Source organism: Pipistrellus kuhlii, unplaced genomic scaffold (genome assembly GCF_014108245.1).
Source record: "Pipistrellus kuhlii isolate mPipKuh1 unplaced genomic scaffold, mPipKuh1.p scaffold_m20_p_13, whole genome shotgun sequence".
In the NCBI taxonomy this organism is placed as follows: Eukaryota; Metazoa; Chordata; class Mammalia; order Chiroptera; family Vespertilionidae; genus Pipistrellus; species Pipistrellus kuhlii.
Genome location: NW_023425438.1, coordinates 15,768,070 through 15,790,790, shown reverse-complemented (window position 1 = coordinate 15,790,790; position 22,721 = coordinate 15,768,070). Strand labels below are relative to the sequence as shown.

The following is a 22,721-nucleotide window of genomic DNA, read 5'->3' as shown; positions in this document are numbered from 1 at the left end:
CTTCCAATAAATCGGGACTCTGATAAAAATCCCCGACACAGGCTTTTTAGTTTTCAAGTAATGGTACTCTTCCACCACAATGGATCCCTACGGATGCTCCTTTGGGTGGGCAGGGGATCAGAATGAGGCTGTTGCGGAGCTGAAGATGGGCAATCAAAACCAAACCTGGTCCCCTCTGACCTATGGGAATGCCCACGTTGGTCCCAGCCTTGCACGGCTCTCCTTCGTTCTTTGGTTTGTCCTGTGTACAGTGGAGATCACACTTATTTGCTGGGAAATTGTTTTGGTAACTTTAGGGCCCTTTGCAGCCTCTCCATAGGAAACAGAAGCACAGATTTAAAAGGGGGTATAAGATAACGCCCCCTTTTAAACAGAGCTTTGGGGATCAGAAACACTACCAGAGAAATAAACTCAGAGCTGGCAGCAATAGGGAAGAAATAAAGATGACCTGAATGCATTTTTTTTTTTTAAGTGCTGCAATTCTGCCTCCACTCAAATCATGTAAGAGCACATCGCCTGAATCCTTTTCCAAATGTTCATTTAGAAAAGAAATGTTTTCAATTAAAAGGATGTGTGATCTGAGATAATTTGATATTTTCTACTCGGCCTAATTCTGTTTTTAAACTCTAAAGTGATTGCTTTTCTACAAAGGATAAAAATCTTGTCTTCCGAGTCCTTGCTCCGAAATATAAAGGCAAACATGTCACTTTGAGTTCTCCAAAGAAAGATCATCATAGAAATAATTCTTTCATAAAGGAAGGAACCAGGCAAAAAAAAAGAAGAAGAATATTCCTCTGCTCTTTTCAAATCTTATGAAGAGCAAATGTTCTTACATCTACAAGAATGTTCTCCCTGGCACCAACTCAAAGACAGTGTTTATATATAACAAGGTCCTTCTAACCAATTCTGGGAATAGAACAATAAGGCAGTTAGAAAAAATCTGATTTTCAACAGGTTACAAGATAATAATAGAAAAATGACCTGTTTGCAGGAAAAGGTACTCCATTCTGCATTTAACTGTCTGCACCCAGCTGAATGCTTAAAACAAAGCTTTTTGCCCTGTCTGGGTGGCTCAAGTGATGGGAGCACTGTCCCATCCACCAAAAGGTTGTGGGTTCGATTCCTGTCAGGGTACATACCTAAGTTGCAGGTTTGATCCCCGGTCAGGACTCATAAAGGAGGCAACCCATTTATGTCTCTCTCACATCTATGTTTCTCTCTCCTCTCTCTCTCTTCCTCTCTCACAAAAAAATAAAATAAAATAGAAATCAATAAAAATATATATATATCCTTGCGTGAGGATTTTTTTTTAAAAAGTATTTCTACAAGTAACATGGTTTTAATGACCTCTGAAAGCTTGAGCTAATCACTGTGCAACCTTAAAATTACCTAGCCTTGCTAAGCCTTTATTTCTTCAGCTAGGAAAAAGAGAGGGGTGGTGGGGAGCTGGTTACTGAAGTCCCTTACAGGGTCAAATTTCTGTAATTCAGTTATCCCAAAATGTGGCATAGGTTCCGAAAACGTCCTAGCGAATCTAGTGTCTGGTAAGATGCACCTAAATAAAAAATAGATTGTCCTGGATTTTCTTTCTGTATTGACTCCCTTTGATTTTGCACTCAACATTGATTTTTTTTTTTTTTTTAGCACCTCTCCCCTGCCAACGCCATAAAATTGCGTTTGGTGAGATGAAGCTTAGCAGAAAGGGATGATCAGAAACCATCCAACCTGCAGCTGTACTGGAGGCTGGTTTTCTCTGCCCTAAGCGTCTGGGGTGGTGGTGCTCTCCCCGGGCACTTGGTTTGTGCTTACTTCATGGACACTGTGAACGTGTCACTGATAAAATGTAGTCCTTAGACTGAGTGGCCAGAATGCTGAAACTCCCTAACACTAAATCAGGGGCCCACCACGGGCAAAAGTCGAGGACTTTATGGCATGCTTTTTTGCTACTAAGTGCACCCTTGGATCCATCATGTCTTGCAAACCTGATTGCTCGTCTTATTTCTATGACTTGTTATTTATTTTATCATAAGATATTATATGAGGTTCTGTTCCATTGAAGTTCTTTTTGGCATAGGGCACTCCTCAAACCTTGATGAAAACCTGCTTTATTTTCTGAGGCCTTGCCTCACTTAGCTGACCGTGGTAAAAAGGGTTACCATGAGCCCACAAATATGCCTCCATCTGCCCTTCCTCTGCCCCCACAGGCTGGTCTTCAGTGACATTGTCTCATCTTTCCAAGGTGTCCTGGACGTTGTTCCAAACCAGAGGAAAGCCAAGGTTAACAAAAGAGTATATCTGCGAGTGTCTCCTTTTTAGAGGCTCACACCTCTAAGAAGTTCCCACACATATCATTTGTGGGATGGGCAGGACTGGTTTTGAAATACGACAAGGAAAGGTACGAAGACTAGACAAAGCGTTGTGTCTTGTAAAAAAAAAAAAAAAAAAAAAAAAAAAAAGGCCTGACACATTCTAGGTATTTTAAAAAGCAAAAATAAAACCATCTTATTTAAAAGGCACCAAGAAAGAGTGCTGTTTACATGATGAAGACATCTTTGTTGTACCTGGGTTGTTAGTCCTAGGCCAGATTTATGCCATGGAATTCCATTTTGGTTCCAGATCTATGATTAAAAAAATCATAATATGCTAATTAGACCAGGCAGTCGAACGACCTTCTGGATGTCCTTCTGGATGAAGCCGGGGCTGGGAGGACTGAGCCCCTGGCATGAATTTCGTGCATCGGGCCTCTAGTTTTAAATAACACTGCCATTTGGTCAGCAGCAATCCAGTTAATGGGACATGGGCATGAGAAGATAAGGTACCACCCCTGCATTCTAAAGTTCCAAATCTAATGGTCCTTCCTAAAACCCATGAGGAGAGAAGCTGCCTCTCCTCCATTCTTCTCAGAGGTTTTCCTTCCCTCTTGCTTCTCCCCGGACCAGCTGGGAGTGACGGTGGCTCCCACGGCTACCTTTCAGCCCAGCTGGTGGCGCCCAGGGAAAGAAGTCCCACGCTCAGTCCTGGCTATTGCCAAGAGCATCTTCAAAAGGGTGAATAATTACTGGCTCTGTAAAGCCCTGCATGCAGCTCCTTTTCTTATAAAATATTAAGAGGGTTTCTGCCAATATTCTTAATTAGAAAATTCCATGATATCACAAGATTATGGGGCTGGAGGGGATATTTTCGGGTCGAGACAGAGAAAATTTATGCGGCCATCCCAGATCATCAACCTAATTTCCCTCCCTGAAATCCTCATGGCGCCCATGGCCAGCTGGTAGGATGTAATTAGGGTAACTTGGCCCATTCTTTGGAGCATCCTCCTTTGATGTGCTTAAAAGGCTGAAAGGAGAAGAAGTTGCTTCACCCTGGTTAGCCTGCTTGATAAATAACATAACTGCAATGCCCAAAGGCATAAACATTGACTCCCCTGCTCTCCTTCCCTCCCGCCCCCTCCCGCCTTTTTCAAAGAATGACCTGCCCATCATCCTGGTCTCTTTGTAATTTCCAGAAAGAAAAAAAGAAAAGAAAAAATGCCTCATGCTACTTTTCACACAGATTGAATGACTGGGCAGGAGTAATAGAGACAGACAAAACTTTACAAAAAAAACAAAATGAAAACCCTCACCAAAATAAATCTAAAAAAATCCACAATCTGCAATTATTAAATCCCCAGACACCCACCCTATTCCTGAAGGATTGCAGCAATCTCTTTTAAAGGCAGAGCCTGACCTGATGGGACGTGGGCTATTTATAGTCCGCATCGATCCCGCGCAGGATATGTTTTGCTGCAGACATGTTAATGCATTTGATTACAGGCCTTGCGGAAGGTGTTGGATAATATATGCACCATGTTCCCTTTCTAAAGGAAAACTTGAACATCCGGGATTCCAAAGCCTACCTGGCCCCAAGGGTTTCAGAGAAGGCTTTGAGGACTTGTGGTTTTAAGTCATAATCAATGGATAACCTAGATAATTCAATACAGCCATGTGGTCAAGTCTCATTTTTATTTGAATGGATTAGTCTTTTTAAATTATTACTATTACTTGAGTACATTGAAGCAAAGCAATGAATAACCTAATTGGGGTTTTAATTGTTCTTGAGCTTTGCTGGGTCCACCTGGGTTCTTGTCTCCCCTTTATCTGTTGTCACTGTGGCCACTCAGGGCATAAAATGCACACAGTGGGCAATGAGACCCCCATCAAGGTAGGACCAGTATATTAGAAGATAATAAGGACCCTACAACAAGACACAAAAGTTGTATTTAGCCTGGCCGGTGTGGCTCAATGGTTGAGCACTGACCCATGAACCAAGAGGTCACCAGTGATTCCCGATCAAGACACATGATGGCATTTGGGGCTTAATCCCCAATAGGGAGTATGCAGGAGGCACCCTATCGCTGATGTTTCTTTCTCATTGATGTTTCTCTCTATCCTGCTCTCTTCCTCTCTCTCTAAAAATCAATAAAAATGTATTTTTAAAAAAAAAGTATTTAAAAATGTTGACATTGAAATGGAAACACTCATAGATACAGAGAACAGCCTGATGTTGCCAAAAGAAAAGAGGGTTGGGGAATGGGTGAAAAAGGGGAAGGTATTAAGAAGTATAAACTGGTAGTTACAAAATAGCCTTGGGGATATAAAGTATAACAGAGCAAATATAGCCACTAATATTGTAATAACTATGGATGGTGCCAGGTGGACACTGGAAGTATTGGGGAAAACACTTCGTAAAGCATATGATTGTCTAAACACTATATGGTACACCTGAAACCAATACAGAATAATATGGAATATAACTGTAATTGAAAAAAATTTTTTTAAATGTTTTCATTGAACAGATTAAGCCTTTAAAATATTTACATTTATTTATCTCTCTCTCAAAATATTTACATTTATAACAACACATTCTCATAATGATATGACTATGGCCACCAAATTGAAGGCATCATTTGACGTTGATGGGAATATTGCTTCCCAGTGTCCTGGAAGCAATGAGTTCCAATGACAGGCAGCAGGTCACAACTAGGTGAGTGTCTCATTCCCTCCTTCCTCTGATGCCTCTGTGACCGCACGTGTCGCCTCCTCACAGGACAGGAAGCCAAAGGTCTACATTTGCAGCCCTTGGGGGGATATGAGGCCTGGCCTTGGTCCTTCTGCAGCACCCTCTGAGAGGCCCCAGGGAAAAGGGAGGGGGAGAGAACCTGGCTCCCCGGGGAGAACGGACAGCAGGCAGCACTCTGTTCCACGGGTCGGGAGTCAAGGCCTGTCGGTATGCAATAGGCAGGCGGAGGGAGATCTCAAACTGTCACATCGCTGATGCTCCTCACTGAAGGTCTGGCTAATAAGTTCAGGTGGAAAATGAAGACGCCAGCACATTAGAAGGGGCTAAGTTTAGCATCAAAAATCTGTGGGCGTGATTCTGACAAGGGCTGCTGAAGACACTTCTGCTTAATTAGAATTCATTTTTTCTTTTAACCCTTAGGGCTTTTCGGTCCTGCTGAGGCTAATGAATCTCCTGCAGGGGATTCACATAGTTATGTTGGTGTTTACAAAGGGAACAAAGGGCATTATGGGAGTGGAGTGCGGGGTGGGGGGCAATGGGAAGACATATACACATATAATACAATAATTTAAAAAATGGGGGGGGGGGGAACAAATACAAAGAGGCATTTGTAGTAGCAAAATAAAACAAACATCCAGGAATCCCACAGTAAAGAAACAGATGACTACAACATAGCAAACACAGCATAGCCACTTCATGGAAGAACACACAGCTATTAATCACTGAGTGGAGGATGATGTAGTGACATGGGGAATGGTGAGGGAATGATGGTAAATGGTAGCCCAGAAGACTAAATACTTTCCATGTGATGATGGTCACAAATGTCTCTCTCTCTCTCTCTCTCCCTAATGAGCAAGAAAAATAATTAAACAATCTAATTTGTTAGAGGATGGCATCTATAAGTGAATTTTTCCTTTATTCCAAAAATGTTGTTTGGACAACCAAAAGCACAAGAAGGAAAACAATGTTGTGTTGTGTCTCTCCATCCTTCAGGAATGGTGATCAAACTTCAGGTTTATAAGTTTGTTATTGTTGTTATGGATTTTTATTACTGTGACTGTGATTTTGTTTTTATTTAACAATTGCACAGGGGCTTTCCGTCACAAAGCCTGAGAACCCCTGAGCTAGTCTGGCCCCAAGTTACAGTCGACTAATATGGTCCCAAGTTACAGTGGACGTGTGAATCAGAAAGAAGGGCTGAGCAGGGACAGGTGGAGCCAGCTCAGGAAACTAGCTCTCCTCTGAGCCAACCCAATACTGAACTCCTACCCTTCTTTCATTCAGTACCAAACCAGCCCCTCAGTCTCCCAAGGAAAATCCACTGAGCCTGGCTTTTAGGTCCCTGTGATTTATTTTATTGCTAAAAGTTGTTTTATATGCTAAATTATTCATGTATTAACCACATTAAAAGTGTCCTTTAAAAACTGCAGGCATACCTCTGAGATATTGCGGGTTAGTTCCTGACCACCGCAATAGAGTGAGTGTCACAATAAAGTGAATCATAATCTTTGCCAGGAGAGTGTCTTGCCTTCAATTTATAAGAAAAGCAACCTCCATGAAGTACAATAAAGTGATGGACAATAAAACTCAGGCTTTTGTCACCCATAGCTTCTCTCATTTTCCTGACCAGGGGACGTGATGTGGACCTGCCCAGGGTTGGGGGTCAAGGGGGTGAATCTGCATTTATTTCATGTATATGGGGACAAGAGTCAGGAAAATGGGGGCTCAGCTAATAAAGGGAGAGAGGAAAATTGGGAGGATTTTTTTATGACCAGGGAGCCCCAGCAGAGGCAGAAAGGAATTCTCTGGGCAGCACTCTGATGCTTTGTGGTCCTGGCCCACTTATTCTATAATTTGGATTTTAAATGAATCCCTCAGGCTTGCACCTGATGACCAGTCTTGAGGGTTTAAATCCCCCTCCAAAACCACAGGAACTAGAATTTTAGCCTCCCATGCTCTGATGTGTATTCAACAAAATCGGGGAAAACCTAAATTGTTTTTTTTGCTCACAACTACTCAGGGACCACGTGGCTTCTGAATGCTCTGGCAGGATGTTGACATGATGGCCCCCATGCTGACAGGGCGGGAAAAGGGGCAGGTGGGAGTTTCCTAGGCTGATGGGTCGAGCACACCAGAAAGCAAAGTGCCACCTACCTGTCAGCCCTGGAAGACAAACAGAAAGAAACCAGCGTCACCCACAGAGGGCGCTGCTGCTTCTAGTTAACAAGGCTTGTGTGGGTGACCACTACCCTGAGAAGTGCTAGAAAAACCCAGGTGTGGTCACTTGAGTAACAGAACTCCGGGTTAATAGAAATAAGTGAAATTCATGCAAGAGTAGGCCTTCACAGCAGGGGCTGTGCCTCAATCTCTCCCTCACAGCTGCAGCAGCTGCCTCAACCCCATGACTGCAGTGGAAGTTCGTCCAGAAGGATGGATGGTGGTTCCGCTGTTCAGCTGTTCAGTCAATTTGCATATTATGCTTTTATTATTATAAATGGCCACTTACCTAGAGTTTGTGACACTATTAATTTGGCATTCACAAATCATGCACACACTAATTCTTTTTTGTGATTCTTTGCTGTTCCAGACCTCTTATTCTATAACTAGAGGCCCAATGCATGAAATTCATGCAAGGGACTTTGCCCTCACAGCCCCAGATTTGTCAGGAAGGCTATCCAGACAATCAGTCCTCTGGATGGTCGTTCTGCTGTTCAGTCTAATTAGCATATTAGCTCTTTATTATATAGGTAAGGATAAGATAAGGAACAGGTGGGAAGATTTCTTCCCTGCATTCAGTGTTTGCCCTGACTCCTTTTCAGACGAAAATGTCCTTGTCCTGCTAATCAAAAAAGCCATAGTTGTGTCTCCACCTCCACCCTCCACCCACCCCCTTCCAACCTCCTGATTTAAGACAAAGTCACTCCTCTGCTTACAACCTTCTGGTAACTTCCATCACTGACATATTAAATCCAAGCCACCGCCTGCTTCTCATGTGATCCTCCCCTTTCTTTCCCTGCCCCCAGCCACACTGGTCTGCTTTCTGTGGTGCAAAATACGCCTGCCCCCGCCCCCCATCCTCACCCCACCCCCGCTCTCCTCAGCTGCAGCATCCTCCGGACCAGCTCAGAAATCGCTGCCTCAGGGAGACCTTCCGGGTTCCCCTATTCCACTCTGTTTATTTTCTTCCTAGCTTTTACCACTCTCATAAATAGTTTATGTCTCTCCACAACAAAAAAGGAGAAGGATTTTGTCTGCCTAGTTCAGTGGTCGGTAAACTCATTAGTCAACAGAGCCGAATATCAACAGTACAGTGATACAAATTTCTTTGGAGAGCCACATTTTTTAAACTTAAACTTCTTCTAACGCCACTTCTTCAATACAGACAGACTCGCCCAGGCCGTGGTATTCTGTGGAAGAGCCACACTCAAGGGGCCAAAGAGCCCCATGTGGCTCTCAAGCCACAGTTTGCCGGCCAAGAGCCTAGTTCATTGTGTGTCTCTAGTGCCTAGAGCAGTGTGTGGTACACAGTGAGTCCTCAAAAACCATGTGTGGGGTGAAACGAATGAAGGTTTTGTGTCGAAACATGACACCGATGACCCCATCACTAAGGGATGTCACTGGAGTTGACTTTCAGCCTGGGCAGGGGGGGGGACGGGAGACGGGAGGAGGATGGGCTATGCAGATCTATGACCCTCTCTCTCCTCAGGGCTCCTTGTTTGCCGAGAGTCCAGCCAGGGATGGGTGCAGTATGCAAAAATGGGATAGAAAAATCAGAGCTGACTCATATGGAGTTCAATCCCAAGATATTTCCATCCAACCTTCGAATGGGCCTCAACAAAGAAATTGGGAGTGCATTTTGAACACTGTTGTTTCTTTAAATTCTGTATTACCCACCCAAGCCCAGGAAGCTTCTTCGGGCCACTTTTCTCACAAGTGAAAACAGAATGAATGAAGCGATCACCAAGAGAGGCCAGGGGCTTCCAGAGCGGCCTTCCCTTTGGCGGGGAGAGGCGCCGAGGGGCTCTCGTACCTGTCATGAGGAACAGGAGGCCAGCCACGTGCTGGGTCAGGCTCTCCTCCCAGAAGAAGCTGACCGTGGCCACGATGCAGCCACAGAGCAGGACGGCCACGGCCATGCCCAGGAAGCCGGCAGTGATTCTTCTCAGATCTAATCTCGAAACACAAACACACATCCAACACACATGATGAGCAGAAGGAGAGTCCTTGAAAACTGGAGAAAGAAGAGCTTTGTATATGTTATGAAAATCAACAAGTTGCACAGACAGGCTTAGGGCCTACACGATCGAGGTTTAGGGCCCTTTCTTCCCATTCCCTAAGAGGGCAGATGGGGTGTCACACCTCGAGGGGTCGGAGTTACCCTCTGTGAGTCCGGAGAAGTCTACTGAGAGACCAGAGGACAGCGCCAGGGTCAACGTGGATAACAGATAGCAAGTCCCCGAGTACACTGAGAGCAAGGCAGGTGTGCAAAATATCTTCATTATCTCTACAAGCGCAACAGAAATGCAGGTTTCCGCCACGGCAATGGCTGTGATTGATCTGCCTTTGGAGAGGGAGCCTGAAAAGCGAGTTACAGTGAAATACGGCTTCACCTGAGCACCACGGATGCCAGCTACTTTCTTTTCCATTTGTATCGATTCCTGCCTATTTCCAAAAAGGATTGGAGAAAGTGAAGGCCATTGCGGTGACTGATAGAGGACCCACAATGCGCATAGGAGGCATCTGCTCACAGCCACCCTCTCCCCTCACACACGGGCCCCAGGTTAAGGAGGGGGTACTCCCACTGCGTCCACAGCTGTCAGGGTTGTTCTATCACAAAAACACAACTGTGATCGCCGGGCCAGGTACACAGCCCCTCCCCCACCTTCTAGGCAAGACCAAGAGGCGGACTGTCTCCATGGACCTGGACCCCTTTCCACTCTGATTGCTACCCTAAAGCAGCACTCAGACTGTCCTGCCAGCTTTGCTTCTTTCTGTTCTCTTCCTTCCTTCCCTCTGCTTTTTAAAAAATTTTTTTTAAAACAAAGTCAATTTTTAAAATCGTTAGCTTCTTAAAACAATAGGTCCCAAAGAAGATAGGTCTGCAGGCTTTGGGACAGGTCTGTGCACACCTGTGCTAGGCTGTTAGATGCATTCGTTTTTTGCTTTCCCGAGTTATCTCTCACCAGGCAGCATAGACCAACAGTTTTCAAGGAAACACCAGCCCTCTTAAAGCATCACCTTGCATGGTCCTTTCTAGGGTTTCACGTTTTCCTAACCTTGAAAAAGGGGAGCAATCTGCCGTTGAAATGCAGAGGTAACAGGCACCCTCTGAGAAGCGTATGACATACGCTCATACAAACAGGGCAGCACAAACACCGGGGTCTGAGACAGACACAGCAGCTACAGGGAATAGCATAGAAGCCAAACAGAAACAGAACCGAAGGTGCAACCTCCTTGGTGTAAGAAGACAAGTGGCCCTCCACCTGCAGGTCCTTATTCCTAAGGACTCAGGAGAGAAAGGACTCAGGAAGTCACCGGGGCACCACGCATGCCGCACTGTCTTATGGGAAACCTTATGCCTGGTTTGCACACAGTTGATGTGTCAGCGAGGTGTGACCACGGCACAGGGAAACGACTCCCTGAGTCTTGACCAAGTCGAGTTGGCCCCGAGGCCCACGCAGGGTCACAACACAGCATCTTTCCGTCCAAGCCTACGAATACTTGTTGTTCAGAAAGACATCATTTTCTCTCTGGCCCTTCCCCAGAAGTACTCACGAAGCAGATGCCATTCATCCTGCTGGATGGTCTTCGTTAAGTTGAAAGGGATGTTTCGTAAGCGGATTGGCTGGGAAAAGTGGTACTTGATCGCCGTGCACCGCTGCGCAATACCTGGAGGCAAACAAGAGATGTGATTTAGTAGTTGCATCAGTAATAGAGTTCTGGAGGCCCCAGGCCAAGGAACATCTTCCAGACTGAGTGGGAAGGGGGAGGGCGTAGGAATGTCTCGATTATTTTCATTAATAGAGGCCAGTCAGAGCAGTAAAAACCTAAAATATAAAATAATTGTTTAAATCGTGTTTCTTTTCTTTTTTTACAGTGTGCTTCCTTTCTTTTCTTTTTTTTTTTTTTAAGTATATTTTATTGCTCCCTTATAGAGAGGAAGGGAGAAGGATAGAAACATCGATCAGCTGCCTCCTGCACACCCCCCACTGGGGATGTGCCCACAACTGAGGTACATGCCCTTGACTGGAATTGAACCTGGGACCTTTCAGTCGGCAGGCCGATGCTCTATCCACTGAGCCAAACCTGTTAGGGCAACAGTGAGCTATCTTTTTAAAACAAAACTCAATGTTTCATTTTTGAATGTATTCAATTGGATAAAGAGCTAAACTCCTTTTCTTGCATGTGCAAAACTCCTCCAGGGGAAATGGCCTAAAAGTATACAGATGGTTGGGAGAAATGAGCTTGAAATAGTAAGTTAACACAGATAAATTGCATAGGTCTGAATCTGGTCCAACCCTTAACTCTCACATGGGTTGCATCAAAAAGTTCATTAGGAAGTGTGTTTTTTGGAAACCAGAGACATTTTTCCATAAAGACAACCTTCTGCTAGGTGGCTGAGGTGGTGATTAGGTATTCAGGCAATCGCAAGAGCGTATTTAACCCCAGGCCACGTGACATAATTCCTACACGTGAATTTCACTGAACTGGACTCTGGGTCCTGGCAGAAAGGGTGATATTGAAAAATTCCCTGCCCGAGGCACAATATTTTGAAATGGGCAAGCCAAGCATATCCATTACTTTATCTAGTACCTTCTGCTGTCCTCGCTTCCAACCCATACTTCTACTGAATAACTTAATATGGGACTATTTTCCCCTTAAAGCCTTCTGAATCCTATAAGAGTATCTACCCTCCCTTCAAATTAAAACACAACAGGACTTCCTTCTTCCATGGTAAATTATCTCAGTCAGTTGCCGGGATAAATGCAATCTGATTAGATTAATTTTTAAAAGAGATGTGGGTGAATGTTCATCCTTTAATCCTGGCAGTTGTTCCAAAAGAAAAAAAAATCCTTATAAATGCAAGATAATCAGTGGAATTTCAGTAAGTATACCTAATGCTGGTGATGGGGTGTGGACTGGGGAGAAATTGCTCTAGACTCAGAGGGGCTGGCTGGGGGACAACTCCTATGCTAGGGAAGGAAGTGTGTGGGTCCCTTTTATATCATTGCAAATACCCTCAGGCCCAGATCCTCCTTTGGCTCTTGCTGGGAACAGGCGCAATCCCAGTGGGCAGGGAGAGTAGCAGAAAGGAGGGGAGCAGCCTGCCCAGTACCCTCCCCCTCCCCCTACTGGAGTCCAGCTGGTGCCAAGAATGAAGTAAGCAGTGCACATACACCACGGGTACCGTTCCTTCCCTACCAGGCCCCCAGGCTAAATTTAACCTGCCAGGATCCCCTGAAGTGAGAAGAGAAAGGAGGCGGGGAGAGTGGCAAGGTCTGCCCTGGACAGGAGTAACCAGCAGTGCTCACAGATCCCGGAGGCTGGGGGTCTGGTGGTGAGCCCAGGGCTCCTCAGCTGAGTTTGCAAGAAAATGCTCTCCAGCCCCGATGCTCCCGTCCCTTGGAGACGATTAGAGATTCCGGGCAGAATTGGAAGGGACAGTGGGAGTGAAGGACAGATCAGCAGCCATGTCAGAGGCCTGCTATGTGCTGTTTCATGTCCTTGTTCTGAAAAGCTTGTTCCACTGTCGCAGCTGAAAATCTAACAGATCACGAGAGGAAAGCGTATGATCAAGGTCTGGCTTCCTCCAGCACACACACGCAACTGACACATAAAGCTGAACACAGATCATGCAAGAAAGACCTGTAGTTTCTTGATGGCTTACCAAAGACAAATGAGGTCCTTTTGATAAAAAAGACAGAGCGGACACATGTACCCGAAGGGTGGGTAAGACAGAAGTTCCATGTGATGGTATGGTCAAGCGTCATACTGTGCAAGTCCACAAGGAGGCATTAGATTCAAATGTTTTTCAAAGCCAGGCATGCCGTTGGAATTCACTGGCTCTCCGGGTTTAGAGAGCAATGAATCTGGCTCTCGGAGAAGGAACACAAAAAGCATGATCTCATAGCACCAGATGGCATCACACAATGGGGGGAAGCAGCATGAGGAGGGTGGAAAAGAACGAGTTGTGGTCTATAGTTAGTGATTAATGAGCTTCTTAAAGGGCCAAGGAGAGCCACTTTCATGACGATATTAACCATGGAATCGGATCTATGAATATGCTGCACAGGGGTTAGGAATGGGGTTTATGGGCTGGAGAATGGCTGTGGCTTCTGGTGCTTAGAGAGATGAATCCAATTCCAAGCTTCGTCATAGAAACCCATATCCTAGGTTAAATGAGGGAGAAATGTGAGAAACAGGATGTGCCGCAAGATGCCATTAGTGCCAACCAAGAAGGAGGCAGTATATGTGCTGGTGAAAGGCCTTGCAGTCAGACGAACTTGGGTTTGAGTCTCCCAGCCGCGTGGCCTTGGGCAAGTTTAACCTCTCGAAGCTCAGCCCCCTCTGCAGGGAATAATGGCAGACACTGCACTGGGTTGTTGTGAGGAATGAAAGAGGGTGATTGAAGGACTTAGGACTGTGGTCCACTGTCAGATAAATATCAGCTTTCCATCATGAGTTAGCTCTTGGGACCTGCCCACGTTCTCTGTACAGAACCATTGCCGCCCACAAGGAGTCTGTGCCTGAAATGGGCATCACAGATGACCCCAGGCAGACACATGCAACAGCTGCCTGATGCCTCTCCTGTTTCCTCTCCATTCTCACTCCTGGAAGTTGGCTAACTGGCCTCGTTGCCACTGTTTCTTTTTTATTTTATTTTATTTTTTTTATTTTATTTTTAAATATTTTATTGAGCTTTTTACAGAGAAGAAGGGAGAGGATAGATTGTTAGAAACATCGATGAGAGAGAAACATTGATGAGCTGCCTCCTGCACACCCCCTACTGGGGATATGCCCGCAACCAAGGTACATGCCCTTGACCGGAATCGAACCTGGGACCCTTTGGTCCTCAGGCCGATGCTCCATCCACTGAACCGAACCGGATAGGGCTCCTTGCCACTGTTTCTCCACCCTCCGACCACCCTGCATTGCCTCTGCTTCGTAAACCTGCTGTGTGCAGACCCGAGGCCTCTGGCCGCAGCCACTCGTCTGCTGCATGCAGCGTGAGAACCGTTAGGCTTTACAATATCCACCTGCCTCGTAGAGTCTCATTAACTTCGCATGTTTCCTTAAATTGGCCACTGTAAGCGGGAAATAGTTTTCTCGCCACAATGCGATTATGTATTTATTTTAGAATTATGTATTTATTTAAAAATAAAGTGCCACAGAGTAAGGGCTACGTAATGGTTCATTACATGGTTTAATGTCCTGCCAATGTGCCACTTTCCACACTTAGGCAAAGAGAGGATGGGCACTTCTCTGCGGGTCCGTGGGAGCGGTAAGCCTGGGCTTGCGTGGTCCAGCTCTGTCTCACCCCCGTTCAAGAACACACCATTGGCTTTCCCCCGAATCAAACCCAGCTCCAGGTACCGAGCATCTGTCCCTGCGCCCCACCTCTCTTACACTTACTTGTGACTGATTCCCAGGGGTTACCCCACACCTACCAGACCCCTGCCTTGGCCAGGCGGCACCCATTTCTTCCTCTACCTACACCCACACCTTAGAGCAGCGGTTCTCCACCTTCCTGATGCCACGACCCTTTAATACAGTTCCTCGTGTTGTGGTGACCCCCAGCCATAAAATTATCTTCGTTGCTACTTCATAACTGTAATTTTGCCACTGTTATGAATCGTAATGTAAATATCTGTGTTTTCCAATGGTCTCAGGCTCTCCAGCAGCAGTTCTCAACCTGTGGGTAGACACCCATACCTTGAGAACTGCTAGCAGGGTCGCCTAAGACCACCGGAAAACACAGATATTTACATTACAATTCATAACCGTAGCAAAATTACAGTTATGAAGTAGCAACGAAGATAATTTTATAGCTGGGGGTCACCACAACACGAGAAACTGTATTAAAAGGTCGTGGCATCAGGAAGGTTGGGAACCACTGACTTAGAACAATCCAAAACCTACTGTCCCTCCAGGCCACTGTGCCTACATTGAAGAAGCCCTCCCCAAGCACAGCAGCCCCTGCAGCTTCTCCCTCCTCCGGCTTGAGTTTGCTGTTGGAGGCTGAGCCACGCCTTCTGGCTTGGGTACTCAGCTTGGTCATTTCCTCACAGGTCAGAAAGTCGGCCTCCCTTTGGATTTCCCAAATTCCTTAAGAGTTGAGTCCGTGACCTCTTCCTGGCTTCGTGACAGTTCAGAGGCTTGTCAACAACAGTTGCTGACAACAGCAGGGAGCCGAGGCTCCGGGTTCTCCAGCAGGTGGAAGGGTTGGTGAACAGTTTCCTAAACATTTCAAAGGCCACTGGGAATTCCAGAACGGACCATGGGCAGAAGAGCAAAGAACTCTTTTCCCACCAGCTCTGTCTGCACACCCCCCAGTTTGAAAGGAAAGATCAATCGTGGGGATCACAGGGAAAAGTAGCTGCTATGTTCTGGTCAGAAAGATTTGATTTCAGAGGAATCCGGTGCTAAGCAGGCAAAAGAAAATGTTCTCCTCATCTTCTCCTTTCATGGGTGTGAAAAGCCCACACTTAAAATAAATAAACCAAGCACAGGCAGTGTATAGGCTGAGTGCTGTCTTTTAAGCCTCAAATGACTGAAATGAGTTCTGCAGCCCCCATCATCAAGACTCCAGAAATGAAAGGCAAGAGGTACAAAATAAGTAACTCTAGGATGGCACTGTCCAGTAGAAACACTGTGCAGGTCACATTGAGATATTCTTTAAAACAAAAAACAAACAAACAAACAAACAAAAAAAATATATATATATAATTGATTTTTTACAGAGAGGAAAGGAAAAGGATAGAGAGCTAGAAACATCGATGAGAGAAAACATCGACCAGCTGCCTCCTGCACACCCACTACCGGGGATGTGCCTGCAACCAAGGTACATGCCCTTGACCAGAATCGAACCTGAGACCTTTCAGTCCGCAGGTCGATGCTCTATCCACTGAGCCAAACCGGTTTCGGCACACATTTATATATTCTAAATGTCACACCAAAAAAAACAAGTGAGATTAGGTTTCATAAAAAAAAACCCAAGTGATTTGGTTTCATACATTTTCATTTAACACGCAATTATGCAAATTTGAATATTGTTGAGCTATTCTATATCCCTTTTTCATACAAGGTCTTCAAAATCGAATGTGTTTTCCCCTTATAGTATGTCTCTTGGACAGGTCACATTTCAGGCGTTCAGTCATCTCATGCGGCTGGTGCCTATTGTCCGAAAGCAGACATTTCCTGGAGAAGGTGTTCCAGCAAAAGCAGTGAAAAGCAAGACTGTTTGGTATAAGGAGTCCCTGAAAGATGTGGAAACCATTCCTTATTTAGATTCTCTCTCCACAATATATCATCTTGTTCGAGAATTGTCGGTGACTGTCTCGTATTACTAGTGCAGAATCAGCTTCTTAGTAATGTGGAGCTTTAGTATCTGCATTCACGCTCTCTTTTCTGGATGACCACCAGTTTCCCTGAATTAAGCTTTAAATTTCCTTTAATGTACTTTTTTTTCCCCGGTATTTAAGACATAATAAAGATTTAAAACCAGAGATTATCCACTTCTCAGAACCACCCAGGCACATACAGTCGATGACACAGCTGTTGGGATGGGCATTCTTTACTGGAGAGGATTGTATGTGATTGTATGTGGCCTATGGGGGATTTCAGCCCGGTAGATTCCTCTCTGCTTCTTCCTCCCGCCCCATTATTTCCCTCTCCTTCCTTTTACCTTCTCTCTCTAGCTGGAGATGGGAGAACCACTGTGTGGAGGCAATCCCTATTCTTTGTCTCCATCTCAAAATGGCCAAGGTGGGGAAGGGGATAGAATTATGGCACTGGACAATGTCATTCCTTCCGTGGGAGGCAGACACAGGCAGGAACAGACAGCCCGTCCCGTACCTTGTTCCCTCAGCCCCAACCCCTGTGAAATCGAATACAGCCATCGACTTAGTGGATGCTCAACCACAACACACGGTGTTATTTCCTTCCCACAGGGGATACCAAGTTACAGGGACAGATCCACAGTGGCTGTTGGTTACTCTAAGTCTGGTCACAACATGCTGACCTCAGAGGATCGATACAGTCTGAACAAAAGCTGTCTTCATCGCACGTGGGTCTAAAGCTCCTGTTAATACACACCTGATGTTCAAATCTCCTTGATTCAGGGAGGCATCTAATCAGCGTGGGAAGCAAATCTAAGCTTTCCTCTCTCTCCAGCATGATTTTTCCAATGAATGTGACCAGCAGTGAATATAGGCTGTTTTTTGAATCAAACAGTTAAGCCTGTATACCCTCAAACACTGGAAGAAACTTGGCAATCTGTTTTTTTTGTTTGTTTGTTTGTTTGTTTGTTTGTTTTCTCCTGCATGTAAAATGTGTGTATAAGAAGCTGCAGGCAAGGGTATAAATTAGAATATTGGCTTTGAAACCAGCTGTGTGACTTAGAGCACTAAACTCAACCACTTTGAGCCTGCATTTCCATGTTTGTAAAATAAGGGTAATACAAGTTCACAGAATTGTCATGAGGATTGAATATACAGTTGACCTTTGAACAATATGGAAGGGGGGGGGGGCAGAAAGGGAAGGTTAGGGCTCCGATCCCCTCCCATTTGAAAATCTTCTTTTAACTGTTGGCTCTCCATGGGCCTTTAAAATCACTGAGTCAAACAACTCGGACCAAGGGAAAACAGTATTTTCCACCTGCAGTTGGGAACCCATGTTTGTGAATGTGAAAATACTATTTTCGATCTAAGGCTGGTTGAATTTGCAGATGGGAAATCCATGGGTTGCAGGGCCAAATGTACATATGGGGGGGTCTGGGAGGGGGGAAGATACCCACATATAAGTGGACCCCAGCAGTTCAAATCTGAGTTGTTCACAGGTCAACTATACTTGTAATTTCATCCTCAATCTTCAGCGTTTGGGAGGAAAGAAGTTGCCAAGTCTCAACCACTACTTTTTGCCATCAAAAGCCCATCATTTATTCTCTTTCATGCATTCATTTATTTATTTGTTCAACAAACCCTTATTTAACAAGTACCTTTTAGACAGAGGACATACTTTCCGCATCTAGAATATGACACCACAAAAACAAAGAATTCTAACGCTGAAATGGGAAGAAGAGAGGGAGAGAGATGGGGAGGGGTGTTCACCTTGACAGTCTATACACACTGATGGAGTTAGCTATTTCCCAAATACTCAAAACAAGAGCAACTTAGTGGAGAAAGGCTGCCCCTTTCCGAATGGGCTAGCAGTGTTTCGAGCAAATCATCCTTAAAAACAATGTACCGTTAGCCCCTTCCAGGTGTCCTGGTAGAACGAACCCTTCTAATGGAGCTGCACTGTCAGAAGTTTGTTCCCTTTATGAGAATGAGCCCTGGATCAAATTGAACTGACTAATTACTCCTGTGTATAGAGACTGGGAAGGCAATATTTGGTAAGAGCTAATGCATGAAAATATAGGCAAGGGCAATGGCTCTGCTCAGAGCCATTGTGGAAAAAAAAACAAAAACGTAAACACATTTTCTACTGTGAACAATGTTCTCATGTCCCCTCCGCCAGATGGGCTGCTGGATTTATGAGGGGACGTGTCACAGATACATATCAAGATAGATGGAAACTGGGAGCCCCTTTACCACAGCCTGCAGGAGCTAGAGAGAGAAGCCTGTGTGGTAGCTGGCTCCATAATTGATAGAGTCGTACCCCTGGGCTTCGACGGGTTATGGAAATCCATTTTTAAAAAAATATAAACGAATTTTCAACAATATCCTCTACTTTTCCTAAATCATGATAAAGGCTAAGCCATCATCAAACTAAACTGACAAGTCCGAATTTCATTTTTCTTTAGCTTCTTCAGCTTGCTCTCTCTTGAGTAGGGGGTCTGATAGGTACCAGAGACAAAAAGTAAAATTGCCTAATGGGATGGGGGACCAAGAATTCCCTCCAACAAGAGCAGGGAACGGCACTCACCACCTTCCAGTGGCAAGAACCTCATGGCAGGAAGAAGCCAGACCTCAAAGCTATTTTGTAGCAGCTGCAAAGGATTCAGGGGCAGGGCCCTCTGTCTTTGGCAACCTTTATCACCATTTCCCATGTGCTCTGCTTCCTCCAACAGCTCCACGGGCCTGGCTAAATCATGACAGAAATCTGAGGCAGATAAGCACACGTCTGAGACCACCAGAATTGCGTTAGCGTAGTGCTAGGAAAAGGATAATCACACTCTTATTTATTACATGGCCTCTGAGGCTGCATTCAAAGTGCCTTCTCACACATTCTGTAAGTTACAAAAGGCACACACGTTCTGCCCTTTTTCCATATAAGGAAAACAAGGCACCGACCACTTGAGTGATCTACATCAGCGGTCACCAACCTTCCGGACCTCACGGACCACCAGTTGCCCACGGACCACCGGTTGGCGACCACTGATCTGAAAAATAATGATAACCTACTGAGGGCATACCACGTGCTGAGAGCTTTACTCCCATTTCCCCCCACGAGACAGGTTCTGTCACTACCTCTGTTTTACAGAGGAGGAAACAGGCTCAGAGAGGTTCGATAGTCTGCCCGGAGTCCCACGTGACTGAGCTGGCCTTGAACTTGGCACCTGCCTCCAAAAACCAATTCGCACCTATCCTCACAGACGTTGTCAGACGAGAATCACTATGACTGTGTCTGATCATGCCTCATGAGTCCCTTGATACGGACAAGGACAGAGCAGGCAGGCGAGGACTGACGTGTGGCATTGCTTCTATCATAGTAGTCTATGGGTTTCCAGTGCTCACACTGCCCTCCACCCGCCAGGAAGCAGAAACAGACTCCAGGAAAGCAGGGTCCAAAGCTCTGGATGCATTTCCTTTCCTGCTGGCTGAACAGGTTTTCAGGTGCCTAAATCCCTGGCGGAGGCCAAGGAAAACCAGAAGGGGCAGAGGAAAGGCTCTGGAAAGAGAAGAAGGAGCTGGAAGAACGGAGCGGGGAGAGGGACACAGGGGGAAGAGATTTCCCCTCTCTGTAACCCCAGGGCCCTGGACACTCATGAGCCTCAGATGGCAGGTTGGGGGTGGGGTGGCGTGGGGGAGTGGTTAACCCTCAAGTGAGAACAGGAAGGGGAAACCTCACCATTGACCAAGTGGAGCCGCCATTTCTGGCAGAGATCTCTCTATGTGTGGGGAAAGAGTCTGTTCCTCCCACCCACCCCCTGCATATACTCTAAACCAGGGGTTCTTAACCTTTCTAAGGCCACAACCCTTTCATACAGTTCCTCATGTTGTGGTGACCCCCCAACCATGAAATTATTTTCGTTGCTACTTCATAACTGTAATTTTGCTCCTGCTAATGAATCGTAATGTAAATACCTGTGTTTTTCGATGGTCTTAGGCTCTACAGCAGCAGTTCTCAACCCGTGGGTCGCTAGCAGGGTTGCCTAAGACCATTCGAAAACACAGATATTTACATTCCGATCCAACGAAAATAATTTTATGGTTGGGGGTCACCACAGCAGGAGGAACTGTATTAAAGGGTCGCGGCATTAGAAAGGTTGAGAACCACTGCTCTAAACGGAAGTCCCCATTCTTCCTCTAACCTAACCACGTAGTTCAGTCAAAATAACCCTCGGGTGCCTGAGCCTGAAATACAAATGTACTCCTGGTCCGGTTCCAATGACAGCAGGAAGGGGAGCTGTAATCCTCTCTCTGTTTACCACCTGTGCTTATCACATCCTTGTTGGAGGACAAAGAGACAGGGAGATAACTCGCATGTAGTTCTGAGCTCTACTGTACGACCGCTCATTGCATCTTACAACACACACCACCACCGCCACCGCCACCACCACATTTCAGCCCGCATCTCATCAGAAAATGCCCACAAAATGTTTTCCAGCCCTAATTTTACATCCAGCAGCACGAATGATACAGGCAACTGAGCAGAAAGAAGAGAAAGTGCAAATAAGCAGTTTTACAAAGCATCACTGAAATCAGCTATTTGGGGATACAGCGCAAAGAACGGAGGGCAGAAAGAATCACAAAAATTAAAGCTTCCCCCAGCGCCCGTTCACCTTGTGGGGTAGCAGCCCTGCCCCAGCTGCCCCCTCCGGGGCCCCCCATCGGTTCCCACCCTCCCCCAGGCTCTGTGCCACCAGCTCAGCCCAGCACAGCACAGCACATTAGCATTCTTATCATTCCCCTCAACCCAAGGGGGAAAACTTCCAGCTGCCTTGTACTTAAGCATCACCCTCGGCACCATAAGCCTGAGCCTGTGCATAATTGACAAGGAATATGTTGATAAGAAATGGGACTGTTCCAAGTTTCTGAAGGATAACTAGGTAATTAAAAGAAAAAATCTAATTTAAGAAACTTCTGAAGAAATTCCTTTAAGCTCTCTGGCAACATCCTTTATGGATTATTCTCTTTCTCCAGTGACTTTTGTTTTTTGCTTTGTTTGGTTTTCAAAGCCTGGGGCTAGATATCCGATGTTCTAGGGCCGTGGTCGGCAAACTGCGGCTCTCGAGCCGCATGCGGCTCTTTGGCCCCTTGAGTGTGGCTCTTCCACAAAATACCAAGACCTGGTGAGTCTATTTTGAAGAAGTGGTATTAGAAGAAGTTTAAATTTTAAAAATGTGGCTCTCCAAAGAAATTCCTATCATTGTCCTGTTGATACTTGGCTCTGTGAACGAATGAGTTTGCTGACCACTATTCCGATGTATTCCCACAGTCCTGGGCCAACTCTGGGAGTAATTTAAAAAGCCCTGGACTAGAAGGCAAAGGGCACCTCCATTTCCTTGCAGGGCTCACATGCCCGGGTTTTCTGAAGTCTGAGCACCTAGGGACTGCTGAGGACTGAGCACAGTGCCCTCTGAGGACCCTGCCACTCCGGCCAGCAGCTGTCCCCACTTGTGCAGGGCAATGCAAAAGGTCTCAGGGAGCGCCGTTCATTAGCAGGAGCACACAAGTGCAGCGATGAAGTCAGCCTCTGCTGTTCTCTCTGCTTCTGGCTGTGCCACGTGGCTGGCTGCCTGGCTGGTATAAGGCCATGCAATGAGCCCACCAGCTGCCAAAACACACCCTGAGGCAGGCAGATGAACATGTGGGCCTCCAAAGCCCCACGCCAGGAGGCCTACCACCTCCTAACAAACAGCGTGGACCAGCTTGATATTGATTCCACGTCACCTCCCTCTCCTGAAGGTTTGGTTTAACATTAAATTGTGGCCCTATCACTTTATGAAATTCTCTCTTAGTTAATCTGTAAGATGGGACTGGTGATATTCATTTCAAATGATACTCCAAGGACCATGAGAGAACAGGCACTCTTCATGCATGATCACCTTTAGACCGGTTTCCTGTACCATCCCACTGGAACTAACTGGTCTTCTCCAGCCTGATTGCTTGTCTAGCCTCAGTTATTGGATCTTGTGATTTCCTCCCATCCTGTCCCACCTACAAATCGAATGCAAACAAACCCTTTGCCTTCAGAGAGTGCAGAGTCTAGTGAAGGAC

The 22,721-nt window shown here is 45.8% G+C and overlaps 1 protein-coding gene across 2 annotated transcripts in view; it reads right to left on the bottom strand.

The window, feature by feature from the left end:
- TMEM178A (transmembrane protein 178A) overlaps positions 1–22,721 on the bottom strand; it is a 45,621-nt gene that overhangs the window by 2,152 nt on the left and 20,748 nt on the right. For both annotated transcript variants that reach the window (XM_036435115.2, XM_045580674.1), the window contains 2 exons: positions 10,834–10,947; positions 9,089–9,226 (listed from right to left, as the gene is read on the bottom strand). In XM_036435115.2, the coding sequence (XP_036291008.1) occupies positions 9,089–9,226; positions 10,834–10,947 (252 nt within the window). The remainder of the gene's footprint in view (positions 1–9,088; positions 9,227–10,833; positions 10,948–22,721) is intronic.